At 38.6% G+C, this 16,869-nt stretch overlaps 1 protein-coding gene across 3 annotated transcripts in view; it reads left to right on the plus strand.

Moving 5' to 3' along the window:
* tp53 (tumor protein p53) overlaps window positions 1-16,869 on the plus strand; it is a 31,580-nt gene that overhangs the window by 10,192 nt on the left and 4,519 nt on the right. Inside the window, exons 1-7 of one of the 3 annotated variants that reach the window (XM_061961174.2) lie at window positions 115-290; window positions 2,512-2,618; window positions 2,692-2,965; window positions 5,538-5,724; window positions 5,787-5,899; window positions 10,296-10,405; window positions 10,499-10,611. In XM_061961174.2, the coding sequence (XP_061817158.1) occupies window positions 2,536-2,618; window positions 2,692-2,965; window positions 5,538-5,724; window positions 5,787-5,899; window positions 10,296-10,405; window positions 10,499-10,611 (880 nt within the window). In that variant the 5' untranslated portion in view covers window positions 115-290; window positions 2,512-2,535. Of the gene's footprint in view, window positions 1-114; window positions 291-2,511; window positions 2,619-2,691; window positions 2,966-5,537; window positions 5,725-5,786; window positions 5,900-10,295; window positions 10,406-10,498; window positions 10,612-16,869 lie in introns of those variants that run through there. The other 2 variants (XM_061961171.2, XM_061961172.2) reach the window with 2 other exon arrangements.

Consider the following 16,869-nt stretch of genomic DNA (forward strand, 5'->3'; position numbering starts at 1 on the left):
ATATATGACTAGTTTATCATTAAGTCAACATGTGTTTATGTTTTTAACGGATATTTGCCGAAATTCCAACATTTGGTGAACCTATCACAATTATTTTACGACACGCGCATGCGTGGAAGTAAAGTCGCCGGTGATTGGACAAGGAAGCAAGAAGTTGGTGGCTTCCTATGTTTGGACAATTGTGGGAATCCCCTTATTTTTCCCTCCAAACATTTTGGTGACTTTTCGCAATTTCCATTTACTAAATACAACACCTTCACACAAGTTCAGTGAACTGCAAGGATTACCAGGTAGTGTATAGAGGAGTTACTGCAATCGACTGTGCTAAAATGACGTCTTTCGCTCATGCTAACAAGCGTGGATGCTAGTTATGCTAGGTATGCTAACGCAAGCAAGTTCCGCTTATTTTTTGTTTACTACAACTACTTAACTCGTCTAGGTGCTTGCACGTTTATTCTACGGTTAATTCTTAGTCGTATTATTATCCATAGTTAATGAGTATTTTACTTTCAAGGTGAAGTCTGTCCATCTTGAGGCCCAACATTTTGTTTTCGCTGCGGCAACATTTCGTATTCCGTCCAAATTCATGCCACAACAGCGAACATTGTTTTGGTTTTGTCATTTAATAGACAAGTTTTGCGAATTTAATCATAATGGCAGACAAAAGAGAAACCGCAACAAAATAATTGCCACCTTATTTTTGGCATATTTAAAATATTTGTTAATTTGTTGACCGATAATTTTTACCTGTACTTTAAATATCGCTTATTGTACACTACTCAGTAAATAAATGATAAATGGGTTGTACTTGTATAGCACTTTTCTACCTTCAAGGTACTCAAAGCGCTTTGACACTACTTCCACATTTACCCATTCACACACACATTCACACACTGATGGAGGGAGCTGCCATGCAAGGCGCTAACCAGCACCCATCAGGAGCAAGGGTGAAGTGTCTTGCTCAGGACACAACGGACATGACGAGGTTGGTACTAGGTGGGGATTGAACCAGGGACCCTCGGGTTGCGCACGGCTACTCTCCCACTGCGCCACGCCGTCCCTTAGGAGTAAGGTCTATTTTATTTTAATTCATGTTTTGTTTTTAAAGTTTGCTGTTTGAATTTATTTGTACAGATCATACAATTACAATCACATTTTTGCAGTTTTTCATTACAGCATGTCCGAAAAGGAGTTGCCAAGAGCAGAGTTTATTTAATACTCAGCCTTTTCCATTGCATAGTTATAACTAACACATGTATTCACTTCCTGTTCGTGTATACAGAATTTACTCCTCTGATAACGAAAAATACAGATCTCAATAAATAGTTAAAAAAGTAAAAATCACTTCAGATGAATACAATTGTATAATTTTACAGTAAAGTTAGTGTTTCTCAGGATTTGTTTCTTTTTTGTACTTTGCTAACACTTAACATTTGAACTGTTTCAATGTTAGTACATTGTTTGACTTATTTGCTCCATCAATCCATTTTCTACCGCTTGTCCCTCTCGGGGTTGTGGGGGTGCTGGAACTTATCCCAGCTGCATTTGTAAGGGAGGTAGGATACACCCTGGACAAGTCGCCACCTCATTGCAAGGTCAACACATTCCATAGTTTAATTCCACATACTGATATACTGTAGGTTTTAAGTGTTGTATCTGCATACACATGTTTTAAAGCAGCTTTTTCCTCTTAGGTTATATTTGTCCTTTTTTGTTGAGAAGAATTGTTGTACATAGCAGGTTATAGTTTGCTTAGTACATCATTTTAGTTGTTTGCAAATGCACCAAATCATTGAATTTCTAAATGTTAAATTGAATAAATAAAGACTTTATGTTCTCTAGACCCCAAAGGGAATAAGCGGTAGAAAATGGATGGATGGATGGATGTTCTCTATATCGAACATAATGTATTATTCTAACTGACCTTTTTTTGTAACACGTTTAGTGAATAAAGTGTACTTTTGTAGTTATTTGCCCATATTTCTACACACCGACTCAGATATTGTAATACTAACAAACAGTAGAGAATATGGAGTATTTTTTGTCCAGTACATATTTTACTTAATGTATTATTTACATATGTCTTGCTACCTTATGTGTATGTTTTAATGAGATTTCCAGTTCATTTCATCATCAATTATTACACCCAAACTTTTGGTTCCTTATAACCTATCAATGTCTAGTCTGTCTATTTGTGTTTGTGTTTGACTTTCTCTTCTGTTACCAGTAGAAGCATTATTTTAGTTTTACTGAGATTCAAGGACAGTTTTTTCCCCCAAACCATCTCTTTAATTAGTTCATTTATTTTGTTATTTGTATTAACGTCTGTGTTGTCTTTCCTGGAAAAAAATAATTGCAAAGTAGCTACTAAAGCTTTTAATTTCTTCAATCATGTCATTTTTTTTTTTCTGTCTAAAAAGTATTGAGGATAATTCTTCTTAGCACGGTTTTTAATTATGTTCTTTAGTATGTTGTTTTTGATTTATCCTACTAATTGACTTTTTTCTGCAGTATTCCTTCACTGGGTCCATCAAGATGGAGGAATTATCTATGGACTTATCTCTGAGCCCAACATTCCCCATGAGCCAGGAATCCTTTCGGCAGCTTTGGCAGAGTGTGTAAGTTTTAGATTGGGATTTAAATTTGAGGAGAAACCGGAATTGAGGTATGTTTTGTTTATTTCCTCTCCAGGGAGACTCCATCCATTTCCACCATTCAGACGGTGGACAACCCTTCCGTCTCTATGTGGAAGCCGGAACCTGTCAACCATTTGGCGCCGATTTACGATGATCAATCTCTCACTGACAATTTTGACGAAGATCTCTTCGAGTTGCCGCCGTCTATGGTGGTGGTAGCAGCACCCTCTACCATCCCCACAGTCCCCGTAACCACTGACTGTCCCGGAGAGTACGGCTTCCAGCTTCGCTTCCAGAAGTCGGGCACAGCCAAGTCCGTCACCTCAACGGTAATTTTTTAAAATTATATTTTAAAAATAAATAAATACACATATAGCTGATCCAGGGTCAAACTGTCACCACCCTTAAACATTGGCATTTCGATCATTTTGTTTTAAATTACAGTTTGTGTTGTCTTGAAATATTTGTTAATTGTATTCGTTTTAATATTGTAGCCTTTAAGAAATATATATGTAGGAATCAGGGTTTCCCACAGATGACCAATATACTTGTGGTGGTGGGAGCATGGCTAGGGGTGTAGTGGGGTCGTGGTCAATATAATGTAATTATATAATTTGCATATTTACATAAAAACAAAATTTGTCATTAGTATTAAATGGGTCATATTATGTGTTTCTTTTACATTCAGACACTTGTATATGGTCTACATAACATGTAATGGTGGTTCTTTGGTCAAATTTTTGCGTACATTATGTTTTACAGAACATCTTCAAGCCACTTTCTGACCTCTCTTCATGATGCGCCGTTTTGTTGTTGGTCTTATTTACATGGCTGTACTTTGACTGCGTCTTTTCGCCGTCAGCATTGTTGTAGTTTTTAGTGCTTCCATATAAAGTCTTCTGACACATATAAGTTCAAACTAGGGTTGTATGGTATCAATCAATCAATCAATCAAACTTTATTTATAAAGCGCTTTTCATACATAAAAGAAATGCAACGCAAAGTGCTTTACAAAGTTAAAAACAATACCCCGGTGACACATATCCCCCATTCTCACATATGTACGCACAAACACAGATACCAAACACAAACACACACAACATACACACATATGCAACTATATGGAAAATGATTGCATGGCTGAGTACAGGGGAGACATGTGAGTAAACACTATCACAGGAGCCATCTGCACCAGGAGGTCATCAGACCAAATAAATAGAACTAAATCAAATATTGCATAATTAATAGGATAAAAAGTAAAGTACAAATGACTTCAATAAAGTAATTGCTATCAGTTAAAAGCCAAATCAAAAAGGTGGGTCTTAAGCCTGCTCTTGTAAACTTGAACGTTCGCCGCCTGTGGCAAGTAGTATACCACTACTGATAAAGTATCGCATTACTAATGAATTAAAAGACACATGAAAAATACCGTTAATTTTTTTTCAGTAGCATGCTGCTGTGCGGCGGTGAAGTACAGAGCTGAGAGGCGCATGATGTTGTGTGTCAAAATGCACACAAAAACAATGTGGACAGGAAGAATGGCAAAAAAATGGCAATTCTACTCGTTAATAAAGATAATACATGAAGCTCAATATGGAGACATTTGGGCTTCAAAACTATCGATAAAGGTGACGCTTTAAACACGGATGCGCCGTGCTGCAAGCACTGCTTTTAAACAAGACCCGCAAAAGGTGGCAATACAGTATTGCCATCTTTGCTTCAAACTTAGCTAAACAATTAATTAACAGACAGATCTGCACATGTAGTTTAAAGAGCGGCAGGTGACATAGCTCCCCTGTTGTGCCCATACAGATATGTACACACACAGTTCCTCTTTATTTATTTATCTGCCCATTGCACATTTTGTAGATAGCGTGAGTGTATCTCGGATATATTAAAGTACGTCCACATTGCAGACATGCTGCCTCCACTCCAGACAATCGCCTGCGTCTTGTACGTCATCACATCCTGTTTCGGCAGTGCTGTTTCAGTGATCAATTTCGGCCGAGATAGACCAAAAATAGCCCGGTGACCAAATTTTCAGTGCATCACTAGACAAAGCGTAAATAATAGGCTACATGTACCCATTAATACAAACTCTTACTTAAATTGGTTTTCAGGTAAAAAAAAAACCCTCATATTTAAAGATGTGGCATATTTTATTTGCCACAATTACATGTATGGGAAATCCTGGAGATATTACTACATTTTAAAATATCTTGGAAATCGTAGAATAAATAAAGCCATTTATAGAAAAAAAAAATACTGCATTCATCTTCTGTATTTTACATTGAAATTATTAAATTATCATAATAATGATGGAATAATTCCTTTCTTCAGTTTGAAAACAGGCCTAAAATTTTTTTTGATATACATTTTTTTTTACTATTTTAAGTATTCAACATATTTTTAAATACTAACAGAATGCAGGATTTACTCAAAAAGAAATGGTTTTACCGCATGCCAAAGACAAAAGGGACCGTGCCAACTGGTTTTTAGGTACCAACATATTAGCTTGCCAATGATTTTAACACCAGAATTCAAAATTTGTTCATTAAATCCTTTTAAACACATTTAAACTCTTACCTCGATAAAATGTGTCTTTTTAGTTGGCGTCTCAAATGGCGCGAGGGCTTGTAGAATTTCATTCATTCTTGCTGAAACCTCACTGATAGCCAATGGTGTCCAATGACTCAACCTTCAGCGCACTCTGATTGGCTACTTCCTGCTGAGGTCCCTCCACCTTCTTCTTGGTGATGTCTTAACATGATGGGGCATGTTCCTGCATGTTTCCCGTATCCCCAAAAGGGTTAAAACTAAACAATGTCGCTGAAAGTAAACTAATCAAAACGATTGACAATTTTCGGTATTTATTTATCAAATTCTTCTGTTGCCGAGCAGTTTTCTGAAGTGCTCAACAAGCTCTACTGCCAGCTGGCCAAGACCACACCCGTGGAGGTGTTGGTGTGTAAGGAGCCGCCTGCAGGGGCCATCCTCAGGGCTACGGCTGTCTACAAGAAGTCGGAGCACGTGGCCGACGTGGTCCGCAGATGTCCCCACCACCAGAACCAGGATGGTAATGACCACTGTAAGGTAAATACAATAATATATATATATGTACATATATAATGGTGATTATTTTTTATTTAGCAACAGAGCATAGCAGCCATCTGATTCGAGTAGAAGGCAGCCAGAGGGCGCTATATTTTGAGGACGCCCACACCAAGAGATACAGCGTGACTGTCCCCTACGAACAACCCCAGGTGAGACATTTCTCCTTTTATTATATATGTGTGTGTATATATATATATATATCTATATATACATATCTATATATATATATTTATATATATGTGTGTGTGTGTATGTATGTATATATATATATATATATATATATATATATATATATATATATATATATATATATATATATATATATATATATATATATGTATGTATGTGTGTGTGTGTGTATATATATATATGTATATATATATCAGAAAAAAACAAGAGTTGTAGAAATTATTGGAAATTCAAGACAGCATGACATTATGTTCTTTACAAGTTTATGTAAACTTTTGACCACGACTGTATGTACATATGTGTATGTACATATATATGTATGTGCATATATATGCATATATATGTATGTGCATATATATTTATGTGCATATATATGCATATATACGTATGTGCATATATATGTATGTACATATATGTGCATATATACAGTCGTGGTCAGAAGTTTACAGACCCTTGTGAAGGACATAATGTCATGACTGTCTTGAGTTTCCAATAATTTCTACAACTCTTATTTTTTTGTGATAGAGTGATTGGAGCACATACTTGTTTGTCACAAAAAACATTCATGAAGTTTGGTTCTTTTATGAATTTATTATGGGTCTACTGAAAATGTGACCAAAATTGCTGGGTCAAAATTATACATACAGCAACATACATTATCAATTTTAGTGATGTAGAAAAGTTACAATCAAATCAAATTAGCTTCATGGCATGGCCTCTTAACTTCATGTGAGTGATAATGATTGACGACACCGGTTGACTTCTCTGAGCCCATTTAAATAGGGCTTATGTGATGCAGTCATTAGACTCGGTTACAAACGTGACAATGGGAAAGTCAAAGGAACTCAGCACAGGTCTGAAAAAACGAAATATTGACTTGAACAAGTCAGGAAAGTCACTTGGAGCCATTTCAAAGCAGCTTAAAGGGGAACATTATCACAATTTCAGGATGGTTAAAACCATTAAAAATCAGTTCCCAGTGGCTTATTATATTTTTCGAAGTTTTTTTCAAAATTTTACCCATCACGCAATATCCCTAAAAAAGCTTCAAAGTGCCTGATTTTAACTATCGTTATAAACACCCGTCCATTTTCCTGTGACGTCACATAGTGAATACAAACAAACATGGCGGAAAGAACAGCAAGCTATAGCGACATTAGCTCGGATTCAGACTCGGATTTCAGCGGCTTAAGCGATTAAACAGATTACGCATGTATTGAAACGGATGGTTGTAGTGTGGAGGCAGGTAGCGAAAACGAAAGTGAAGAAGAAACTGAAGCTATTGAGCCATATCGGTTTGAACCGTATGCAAGCGAAACCGACGAAAACGACACGACAGCCAGCGACACGGGAGAAAGCGAGGACGAATTCGGCGATCGCCTTCTAACCAACGATTGGTATGTGTTTGTTTGGCATTAAAGGAAACTAACAACTATGAACTAGGTTTACAGCATATGAAATACATTTGGCAACAACATGCACTTTGAGAGTGCAGACAGCCCAATTTTCATCAATTAATATATTCTGTAGACATACCCTCATCCGCGCTCTTTTCCTGAAAGCTGATCTGTCCAGTTTTGGAGTTGATGTCAGCAGGCCAGGGAAGCTAGGGTCGATATTCTTCTCTTGATCATCTTCGGTGGCATAAGGGACGGTGTGAGCCAAGACATCCAGGGGGTTTAGCTCGCTCGTCTGCGGGAACAAACTGCCGCCATTGCTTGCCGTGCTACCGAGGTCCTTTGTCCCTGAATTGCTCACACACTCCGGCAGATTCAATGGGGGTCTGGCGGCAGATTTCTTTGACTTTATCGTTGGAAATGCATCTGCTTTGAGTGTCGCAGGATATCCACACATTCTTGCCATCTCTGTCGTAGCATAGCTTTCGTCGGTAAAGTGTGCGGAACAAACGTCCAATTTCTTGCCACTTTCGCATCTTTGGGCCACTGGTGCAACTTGAATCCGTCCCTGTTCGTGTTGTTACACCCTCCGACAACACAAACCGACGAGGCATGATGTCTCCAAGGTACGGAAAACAGTCGAAAAAACAGAAAATAACAGAGCTGATTTGACTCGGTGTTTGAGAAAATGGCGGATTGCTTCCCGATGTGACGTCACGTTGTGACATCATCGCTCTGAGAGCAAATATTAGAAAGGTGTTTAATTCGCCAAAATTCACCCATTTAGAGTTCGGAAATCAGTTAAAAAAAATATGGTCTTTTTTCTGCAACATCAAGGTATATATTGACGCTTACATAGGTCTGGTGATAATGTTCCCCTTTAAAGTCCCAAGAGCAACTGTGCAAACAATTGTTCGTAAGTATAAAGTGCATTGCACAGTTTGCACAGGCGCATAGAATAGGCGCTACAGTAGATGCTGGGGTTACGTTATGCATCCCATAGTTGCGAGACCGGTTGTGGCTCAATATTTGTCCATATATAAGGCGCACCGGATTATAAGGCACACTGTCAGCTTTTGAGAAAAATTGAGATTTTTAGGTGCGACTTATAGTGCGGAAAATACGGTGTGTGTATATATATATATATATATATATATATATATATATATATATATATATATATATATATATATATACAGGTAAAAGCCAGTAAATTAGAATATTTTGAAAAACTTGATTTATTTCAGTAATTGTATTCAAAAGGTGTAACTTGTACATTATATTTATTCATTGCACACAGACTGATGCATTCAAATGTTTATTTCATTTAATTTTGATGATTTGAAGTGGCAACAAATGAAAATCCAAAATTCCGTGTGTCACAAAATTAGAATATTACTTAAGGCTAATACAAAAAAGGGATTTTTAGAAATGTTGGCCAACTGAAAAGTATGAAAATGAAAAATATGAGCATGTACAATACTCAATACTTGGTTGGAGCTCCTTTTGCCTCAATTACTGCGTTAATGCGGCGTGGCATGGAGTCGATGAGTTTCTGGCACTGCTCAGGTGTTATGAGAGCCCAGGTTGCTCTGATAGTGGCCTTCAACTCTTCTGCGTTTTTGGGTCTGGCATTCTGCATCTTCCTTTTCACAATACCCCACAGATTTTCTATGGGGCTAAGGTCAGGGGAGTTGGCGGGCCAATTTAGAACAGAAATACCATGGTCCGTAAACCAGGCACGGGTAGATTTTGCGCTGTGTGCAGGCGCCAAGTCCTGTTGGAACTTGAAATCTCCTTCTCCATAGAGCAGGTCAGCAGCAGGAAGCATGAAGTGCTCTAAAACTTGCTGGTAGACGGCTGCGTTGACCCTGGATCTCAGGAAACAGAGTGGACCGACACCAGCAGATGACATGGCACCCCAAACCATCACTGATGGTGGAAACTTTACACTAGACTTCAGGCAACGTGGATCCTGTGCCTCTCCTGTCTTCCTCCAGACTCTGGGACCTCGATTTCCAAAGGAAATGCAAAATTTGCATGGTTGGGTGATGGTTTGGGGTGCCATGTCATCTGCTGGTGTCGGTCCACTCTGTTTCCTGAGATCCAGGGTCAACGCAGCCGTCTACCAGCAAGTTTTAGAGCACTTCATGCTTCCTGCTGCTGACCTGCTCTATGGAGATGGAGATTTCAAGTTCCAACAGGACTTGGCGCCTGCACACAGCGCAAAATCTACCCGTGCCTGGTTTACGGACCATGGTATTTCTGTTCTAAATTGGCCCGCCAACTCCCCTGACCTTAGCCCCATAGAAAATCTGTGGGGTATTGTGAAAAGGAAGATGCAGAATGCCAGACCCAAAAACGCAGAAGAGTTGAAGGCCACTATCAGAGCAACCTGGGCTCTCATAACACCTGAGCAGTGGCAGAAACTCATCGACTCCATGCCACGCCGCATTAACGCAGTAATTGAGGCAAAAGGATCTCCAACCAACTATTGAGTATTGTACATGCTCATATTTTTCATTTTCATACTTTTCAGTTGGCCAACATTTCTAAAAATCCCTATTTTGTATTAGCCTTAAGTAATATTCTAATTTTGTGACACACGGAATTTTGGATTTTCATTTGTTGCCACTTCAAATCATCAAAATTAAATGAAATAAACATTTGAATGCATCAGTCTGTGTGCAATGAATAAATATAATGTACAAGTTACACCTTTTGAATGCAATTACTGAAATAAATCAAGTTTTTCAAAATATTCTAATTTACTGGCTTTTACCTGTATATGTATATATATATATATATATATATATATATATATATATATATATATATATATATATATATATATATACGCACACACATTTTTATTATTAATATTTACATTATTGTTTTTGTAGTAATTATTACTTTAATTTATAAATATTTTACTTGCTTAAATCTTTTTCTGTTTTAGCTTGGATCTGAGATGACCACTATACTTCTCAGCTACATGTGTAACAGTTCATGCATGGGGGGCATGAACCGCAGGCCAATCCTCACCATCATGACCCTCGAGACCCCTGAGTAAGTGCCCAGTTTCTCAGCTTTGTATTTCATTGTCTTGTAACTCCAGCCTTACCCAGGCCTCTAACAAACAGAATTTGTCTTTCACCCCAGTGGCAATGCATTGGGTCGCAGATGTTTCGAGGTGCGTGTTTGTGCCTGTCCAGGCCGCGACCGCAAAATTGAGGAGGAGAACGCCTCCAAGGTGGACAATGGGGCCAAACGAAGTAGGTGTTGAAACTGCATTGCTTGAAAAAACAGAAGCAAACACCAAGGCACGGAAAAACGGTCTTTAAGTTAGTAAAGAAAAGCCCCAAAAAAAATCAAAGTCCTGAGTTAATCTTTCGATGTTTGCTGAACTGAGAGCATGGTACACTAAGGTTTAGCAAGATAGTTAACGTCTAACAAGCCAACCTGTAATGTGATGTGTGTCATGTTTGATGGTAGTCGTCTTTTGCACAAATTGCCCCAGATAAAGCTGAAGACAATACAAAATATTCCAAGGTAATCTTTTGATGCTTTCTGAAGTTATCCAGCACAGGTTTTGCTAAGGTCCTTTATCCAGCATTAAGTGAAGCTTGGGTGTCCTATTTAAAGAAAGAAAGGTAAATACAGGCATTTGAAATGTCCGCAAAAACATGGAAATGTGCGTTTTTGAACAATAATTCCGGCGTTGCCTCTGGTATGCGCCGTTTCCTTTCTCCCGCTCGATTGCCGTGCTCTGCTGCATACAGTATTTCACTACGTCCAGCTTGTAATCTGCAGTATATGATTTCCTTTTCGGTGCCATTTTAGTTCAGCCCTTCTCATTTTTTACAAGTTACCGCCAATATTGATGCGATTCATTTTAATAGCTACGGCAGTAGCATATAGCAGTTAGCATCCTATGACCCACAATGCACTTCTGCCATGACCCTCCCCCGCCAAATTCTTATTGGTTGACGTGTGAGTGACGATTGCTGACGTGTGTGTAACGATTGCTGCCCTTTGCTTCGTCTCTTACGCGAATGAGATAAATAATATTATTTGATATTTTACGGTAATGTGTTAATAATTTCACACAAATCGCTCCGGAGTAAATGTCGCACCCACGGCCAAACTATGAAAAAAAACTGCGACTTATAATCCGAAAGATACGGTGTATGTATATATATATATATATATACACAAACCCCGTTTCCATATGAGTTGGGAAATTGTGTTAGATGTAAATATAAACGGAATACAATGATTTGCAAATCCTTTTCAACCCATATTCAATTGAATGCGCTACAAAGACAAGATATTTGATGTTCAAACTCATAAACTTTATTTTTTTTTTTGCAAATAATAATTAATTTAGAATTTCATGGCTGCAACACATGCCAAAGTAGTTGGGAAAGGGCATGTTCACCACTGTGTTACATGGCCTTTCCTTTTAACAACAGTCAGTAAACGTTTGGGAACTGAGGAGACACATTTTTTAAGCTTCTCAGGTGGAATTATTTCCCATTCTTGCTTGATGTACAGCTTAAGTTGTTCAACAGTCCAGGGGTCTCCGTTGTGGTGTTTTAGACTTCATAATGCGCCACACATTTTCAATGGTAGACAGGTCTGGACTACAGGCAGGCCGGTCTAGTACCCGCACTCTTTTACTATGAAGCCACGTTGATGTAACACGTGGCTTGGCATAGTCTTGCTGAAATAAGCAGGGGCGTCCATGGTAACGTTGCTTGGATGGCAACATATGTTGCTCCAAAACCTGTATGTACCTTTTAGCATTAATGGCGCCTTCACAGATGTGTAAGTTACCCATGTCTTGCGCACTAATACACCCCCATACCATCACAGATGCTGGCTTTTCAACTTTGCGCCTTTAACAATCCGGATGGTTCTTTTCCTCTTTGGTCCGGAGGCGTACTTGCCAACCCTCCCGAATTTTTCGGGAGACTCCCGAAATTCAGCGCCTCTCCCGAAAACCTCCCGGGACAAATATTCTCCCGAAAATCTCCCGATTTTCAGCCGGACCTGGAGGCCACGCTCCCTTCAGCTACATGCGGACCTGAGTGAGGCAGCCTTTTTTCACGACGGGAGGGACAACAGGGTGACAAGAACTAAATCATCCAGACTAGAGATAAATTGTATTATTATGTTTATCTTACCTAAAAATAAATATATTTATTAATTAAAAATAAATAAATAAGTAACTTTTTACTATATTTTGCTAAAAACATCAACATTTATTGTAGTTTTATTTGTATTTTTTCTGACTCCTTATTACATCCAGCCATAGAATTATACATTAAAATAAACATATTTGAAATAATATTAAATGATCATAATAATTCATTTAAAATGACCATATTTAATTATTAAAATAATTGCTTGTTTATCAACAACTTTAGCATTTTATTCATTACATTTTGAAGCTCTCAGTAGCCAAGTTATGTTGTATTCCTTAAGATTTATTTATGCAAGTTTGAAGTATCAATTATCTAAACACAGTTTTGTTTGCATATTTTCAGGATGTAGATATATACAGGTAAAAGCCAGTAAATTAGAATATTTTGAAAAACTTGATTTCTTTCAGTAATTGCATTCAAAAGGTGTAACTTGTACATTATATTTATTCATTGCACACAGACTGATGCATTCAAATGTTTATTTCATTTAATTTTGATGATTTGAAGTGGCAACAAATGAAAATCCAAAATTCCGTGTGTCACAAAATTAGAATATTACTTAAGGCTAATACAAAAAAGGGATTTTTAGAAATGTTGGCCAACTGAAAAGTATGAAAATGAAAAATATGAGCATGTACAATACTCAATACTTGGTTGGAGCTCCTTTTGCCTCAATTACTGCGTTAATGCGGCGTGGCATGGAGTCGATGAGTTTCTGGCACTGCTCAGGTGTTATGAGAGCCCAGGTTGCTCTGATAGTGGCCTTCAACTCTTCTGTGTTTTTGGGTCTGGCATTCTGCATCTTCTTTTTCACAATACCCCACAGATTTTCTATGGGGCTAAGGTCAGGGGAGTTGGCGGGCCAATTTAGAACAGAAATACCATAGTCCGTAAACCAGGCACGGGTAGATTTTGCGCTGTGTGCAGGCGCCAAGTCCTGTTGGAACTTGAAATCTCCATCTCCATAGAGCAGGTCAGCAGCAGGAAGCATGAAGTGCTCTAAAACTTGCTGGTAGACGGCTGCGTTGACCCTGGATCTCAGGAAACAGAGTGGACCGACACCAGCAGATGACATGGCACCCCAAACCATCACTGATGGTGGAAACTTTACACTAGACTTCAGGCAACGTGGATCCTGTGCCTCTCCTGTCTTCCTCCAGACTCTGGGACCTCGATTTCCAAAGGAAATGCAAAATTTGCATGGTTGGGTGATGGTTTGGGGTGCCATGTCATCTGCTGGTGTCGGTCCACTCTGTTTCCTGAGATCCAGGGTCAACGCAGCCGTCTACCAGCAAGTTTTAGAGCACTTCATGCTTCCTGCTGCTGACCTGCTCTATGGAGATGGAGATTTCAAGTTCCAACAGGACTTGGCGCCTGCACACAGCGCAAAATCTACCCGTGCCTGGTTTACGGACCATGGTATTTCTGTTCTAAATTGGCCCGCCAACTCCCCTGACCTTAGCCCCATAGAAAATCTGTGGGGTATTGTGAAAAGGAAGATGCAGAATGCCAGACCCAAAAACGCAGAAGAGTTGAAGGCCACTATCAGAGCAACCTGGGCTCTCATAACACCTGAGCAGTGCCAGAAACTCATCGACTCCATGCCACGCCGCATTAACGCAGTAATTGAGGCAAAAGGAGCTCCAACCAAGTATTGAGTATTGTACATGCTCATATTTTTCATTTTCATACTTTTCAGTTGGCCAACATTTCTAATAATCCCTTTTTTGTATTAGCCTTAAGTAATATTCTAATTTTGTGACACACGGAATTTTGGATTTTCATTTGTTGCCACTTCAAATCATCAAAATTAAATGAAATAAACATTTGAATGCATCAGTCTGTGTGCAATGAATAAATATAATGTACAAGTTACACCTTTTGAATGCAATTACTGAAATAAATCAAGTTTTTCAAAATATTCTAATTTACTGGCTTTTACCTGTATATATATGTGTATGTGTATATATATATGTATATGTGTGTGTGTGTGTGTGTGTATATATATATATATATATATATATATATATATATGAATATATATGTGTGTATGAAATACTTGACTTGGTGAATTCTAGCTGTCAATATACTCCTCCCCTCTTAACCACGCCCCCAAACACGCCCCGCCCCCACCCACCTGTTCCCAATTTGCCTGTTCACCTGTGGGGTGTTCCAAATAAGTGTTTGATGAGCATTCCTCAACTTAAACAGTATTTATTGCCACCTTTCCCAACTTCTTTGTCACATGTTGCTGGCATCAAATTCTAAAGTTAATGATTATTTGCAAAAAAAAAAAGTTTATCAGTTTGAACATCAAATATGTTGTCTTTGTAGCATATTCAACTGAATATGGGTTGGAAATTATTTGCAAATCATTGTATTCCGTTTATATTTACATCTAACCCAATTTCCCAACTCATATGGAAACGCACTGTATGGAATGGCCTCAATCTCGTTACCTTGCGTAATGACAATAAAGCTGATTCTGATTCTGATATTTATATATATATATATATATATATATATATATATATATATATATATATATATATATATACACACACAGTCGCGATTTACATACACTTGTAAAGAACATAATGTCATGGCTGTCTTGAGTTTCCAATAACTTCTACAACTCTTATTTGTTTGTGATAGAGTGATTGTAGCACATACTTGTTGGTCACAAAAAACATTCATGAAGTTGGGTTCTTTTATGAATGTATTATGGGTCTACTGAAAATGTGACCAAATCTGCTGGGTCAAAAGTATACATACAGCAATGTTAATATTTGGTTACATGTCCTTTGGCAAGTTTCACTGCAAGAAGGTGCTTTTGGTAGCCATCCACAAGCTTCTGGAAAGCTTCTGGTTGAATTCTGGTTGAACCACAGAACTTTCCTCCAGAAGGTCTTATCATTGTCCATGTGATGTCAGATGAAAAAAAAATGTAGCTGTTTGGCCACAATACCCAGCAATATGTTTGGAGGAGAAAAGGTGAGGCCTTTAATCCCAGAAACACCATTCCTATCGTCAAGCATAGTGGTGGTAGTATTATGCTCTGGGCCTGTTTTGCTGCCAATGGAACTGGTGCTTTAAATGGGACAATAAAAAAGGAGGATTACTTTCAAATTCTTCAGGACAACCTAAAATCATCAGGCCGGAGGTTGGGTCTTGGGCGCAGTTGGGTGTTCCAACAAGACAATGACCCCAAACATACGTCAAAAGTGGTATGCTGAAGAAGCAAGTCCATGTCAGAAAACCAACAAATTTAGCTGAACTGCACCAATTTTGTTAAGAGGAGTGGTCAAAAATTCAACCAGAAGCTAGTGGATGGCTACCAAAAAAGCCTTATATCAACATTGCTGTATGAATATTTTTGACCCAGCAGATTTGGTGACATTTTCAGTAGACTCATAATAAATTCATAAAAGAACCAAACTTCATGAATGTTTTTTCACACACACACACACACACACACACACACACACACACACACACACACACACACACACACACACACACACACACACACACACACACACACACACACACACACACACGCACACACACACACCACACACGGTTTCCTCTTGACTGCCAAGATACCTGTGGAGGTGTGGTTACCATGATGTAATTGATTAATTTGCTACAATATTTCTTGTACAATGTATTTTCTTGAGATTTTGTCAAGTATCCAGAGACTTTTAATAATTGTTTTATTAACAACAACTATCAACAAATCTAGCATCTTTTTGTAGTGTTATTATAAAATGGACTCGTGTTTAGAGACTAATTCTGTCCCTCAAAGTCCCTGACGAAAGGCGAGCTGCAGCGAGCATGACGTCACACCTGCTTCGTGCTGTTGCTCTAGTTGGACTTTCTCTTCTTAAAAGCTGCGAATGTCCTCTTAATATTTGCACATTTTGGAGATGAGGTGGCGACTTGTCCAGGGTGTACCCCGCCTTCCGCCTGAATGCAGCTGAGATAGGCTCCAGCACCCCCCGCGACCCTGAAAGGGACAAGCGGTAGAAAATGGATGGATGATGGAGATGGCTGTTCGAGAGTATATCTAGAATATATTAAAATGACATCCACATCGTAGACCTGCTGACAAAGCTCCTGACAATGGCGTGCGTTTTGTTTACATCCGGCTTTGGTGGCGCGGTTTTTGGTACCTCAATTATAATGATAAATGGGTTGTACCGGTACTTGTATAGCGCTTTTCTACCTTCAAGGTACTCAAAGCGCTTTGACACTACTTCCACATTTTACCCATTCACACACACATTCACACACTGATGGAGGGAGCTGCCATGCAAGGCG

The sequence above is a fragment of the Nerophis lumbriciformis genome, linkage group LG05 (assembly GCF_033978685.3).
Source record: "Nerophis lumbriciformis linkage group LG05, RoL_Nlum_v2.1, whole genome shotgun sequence".
Lineage (NCBI taxonomy): Eukaryota > Metazoa > Chordata > Actinopteri > Syngnathiformes > Syngnathidae > Nerophis > Nerophis lumbriciformis.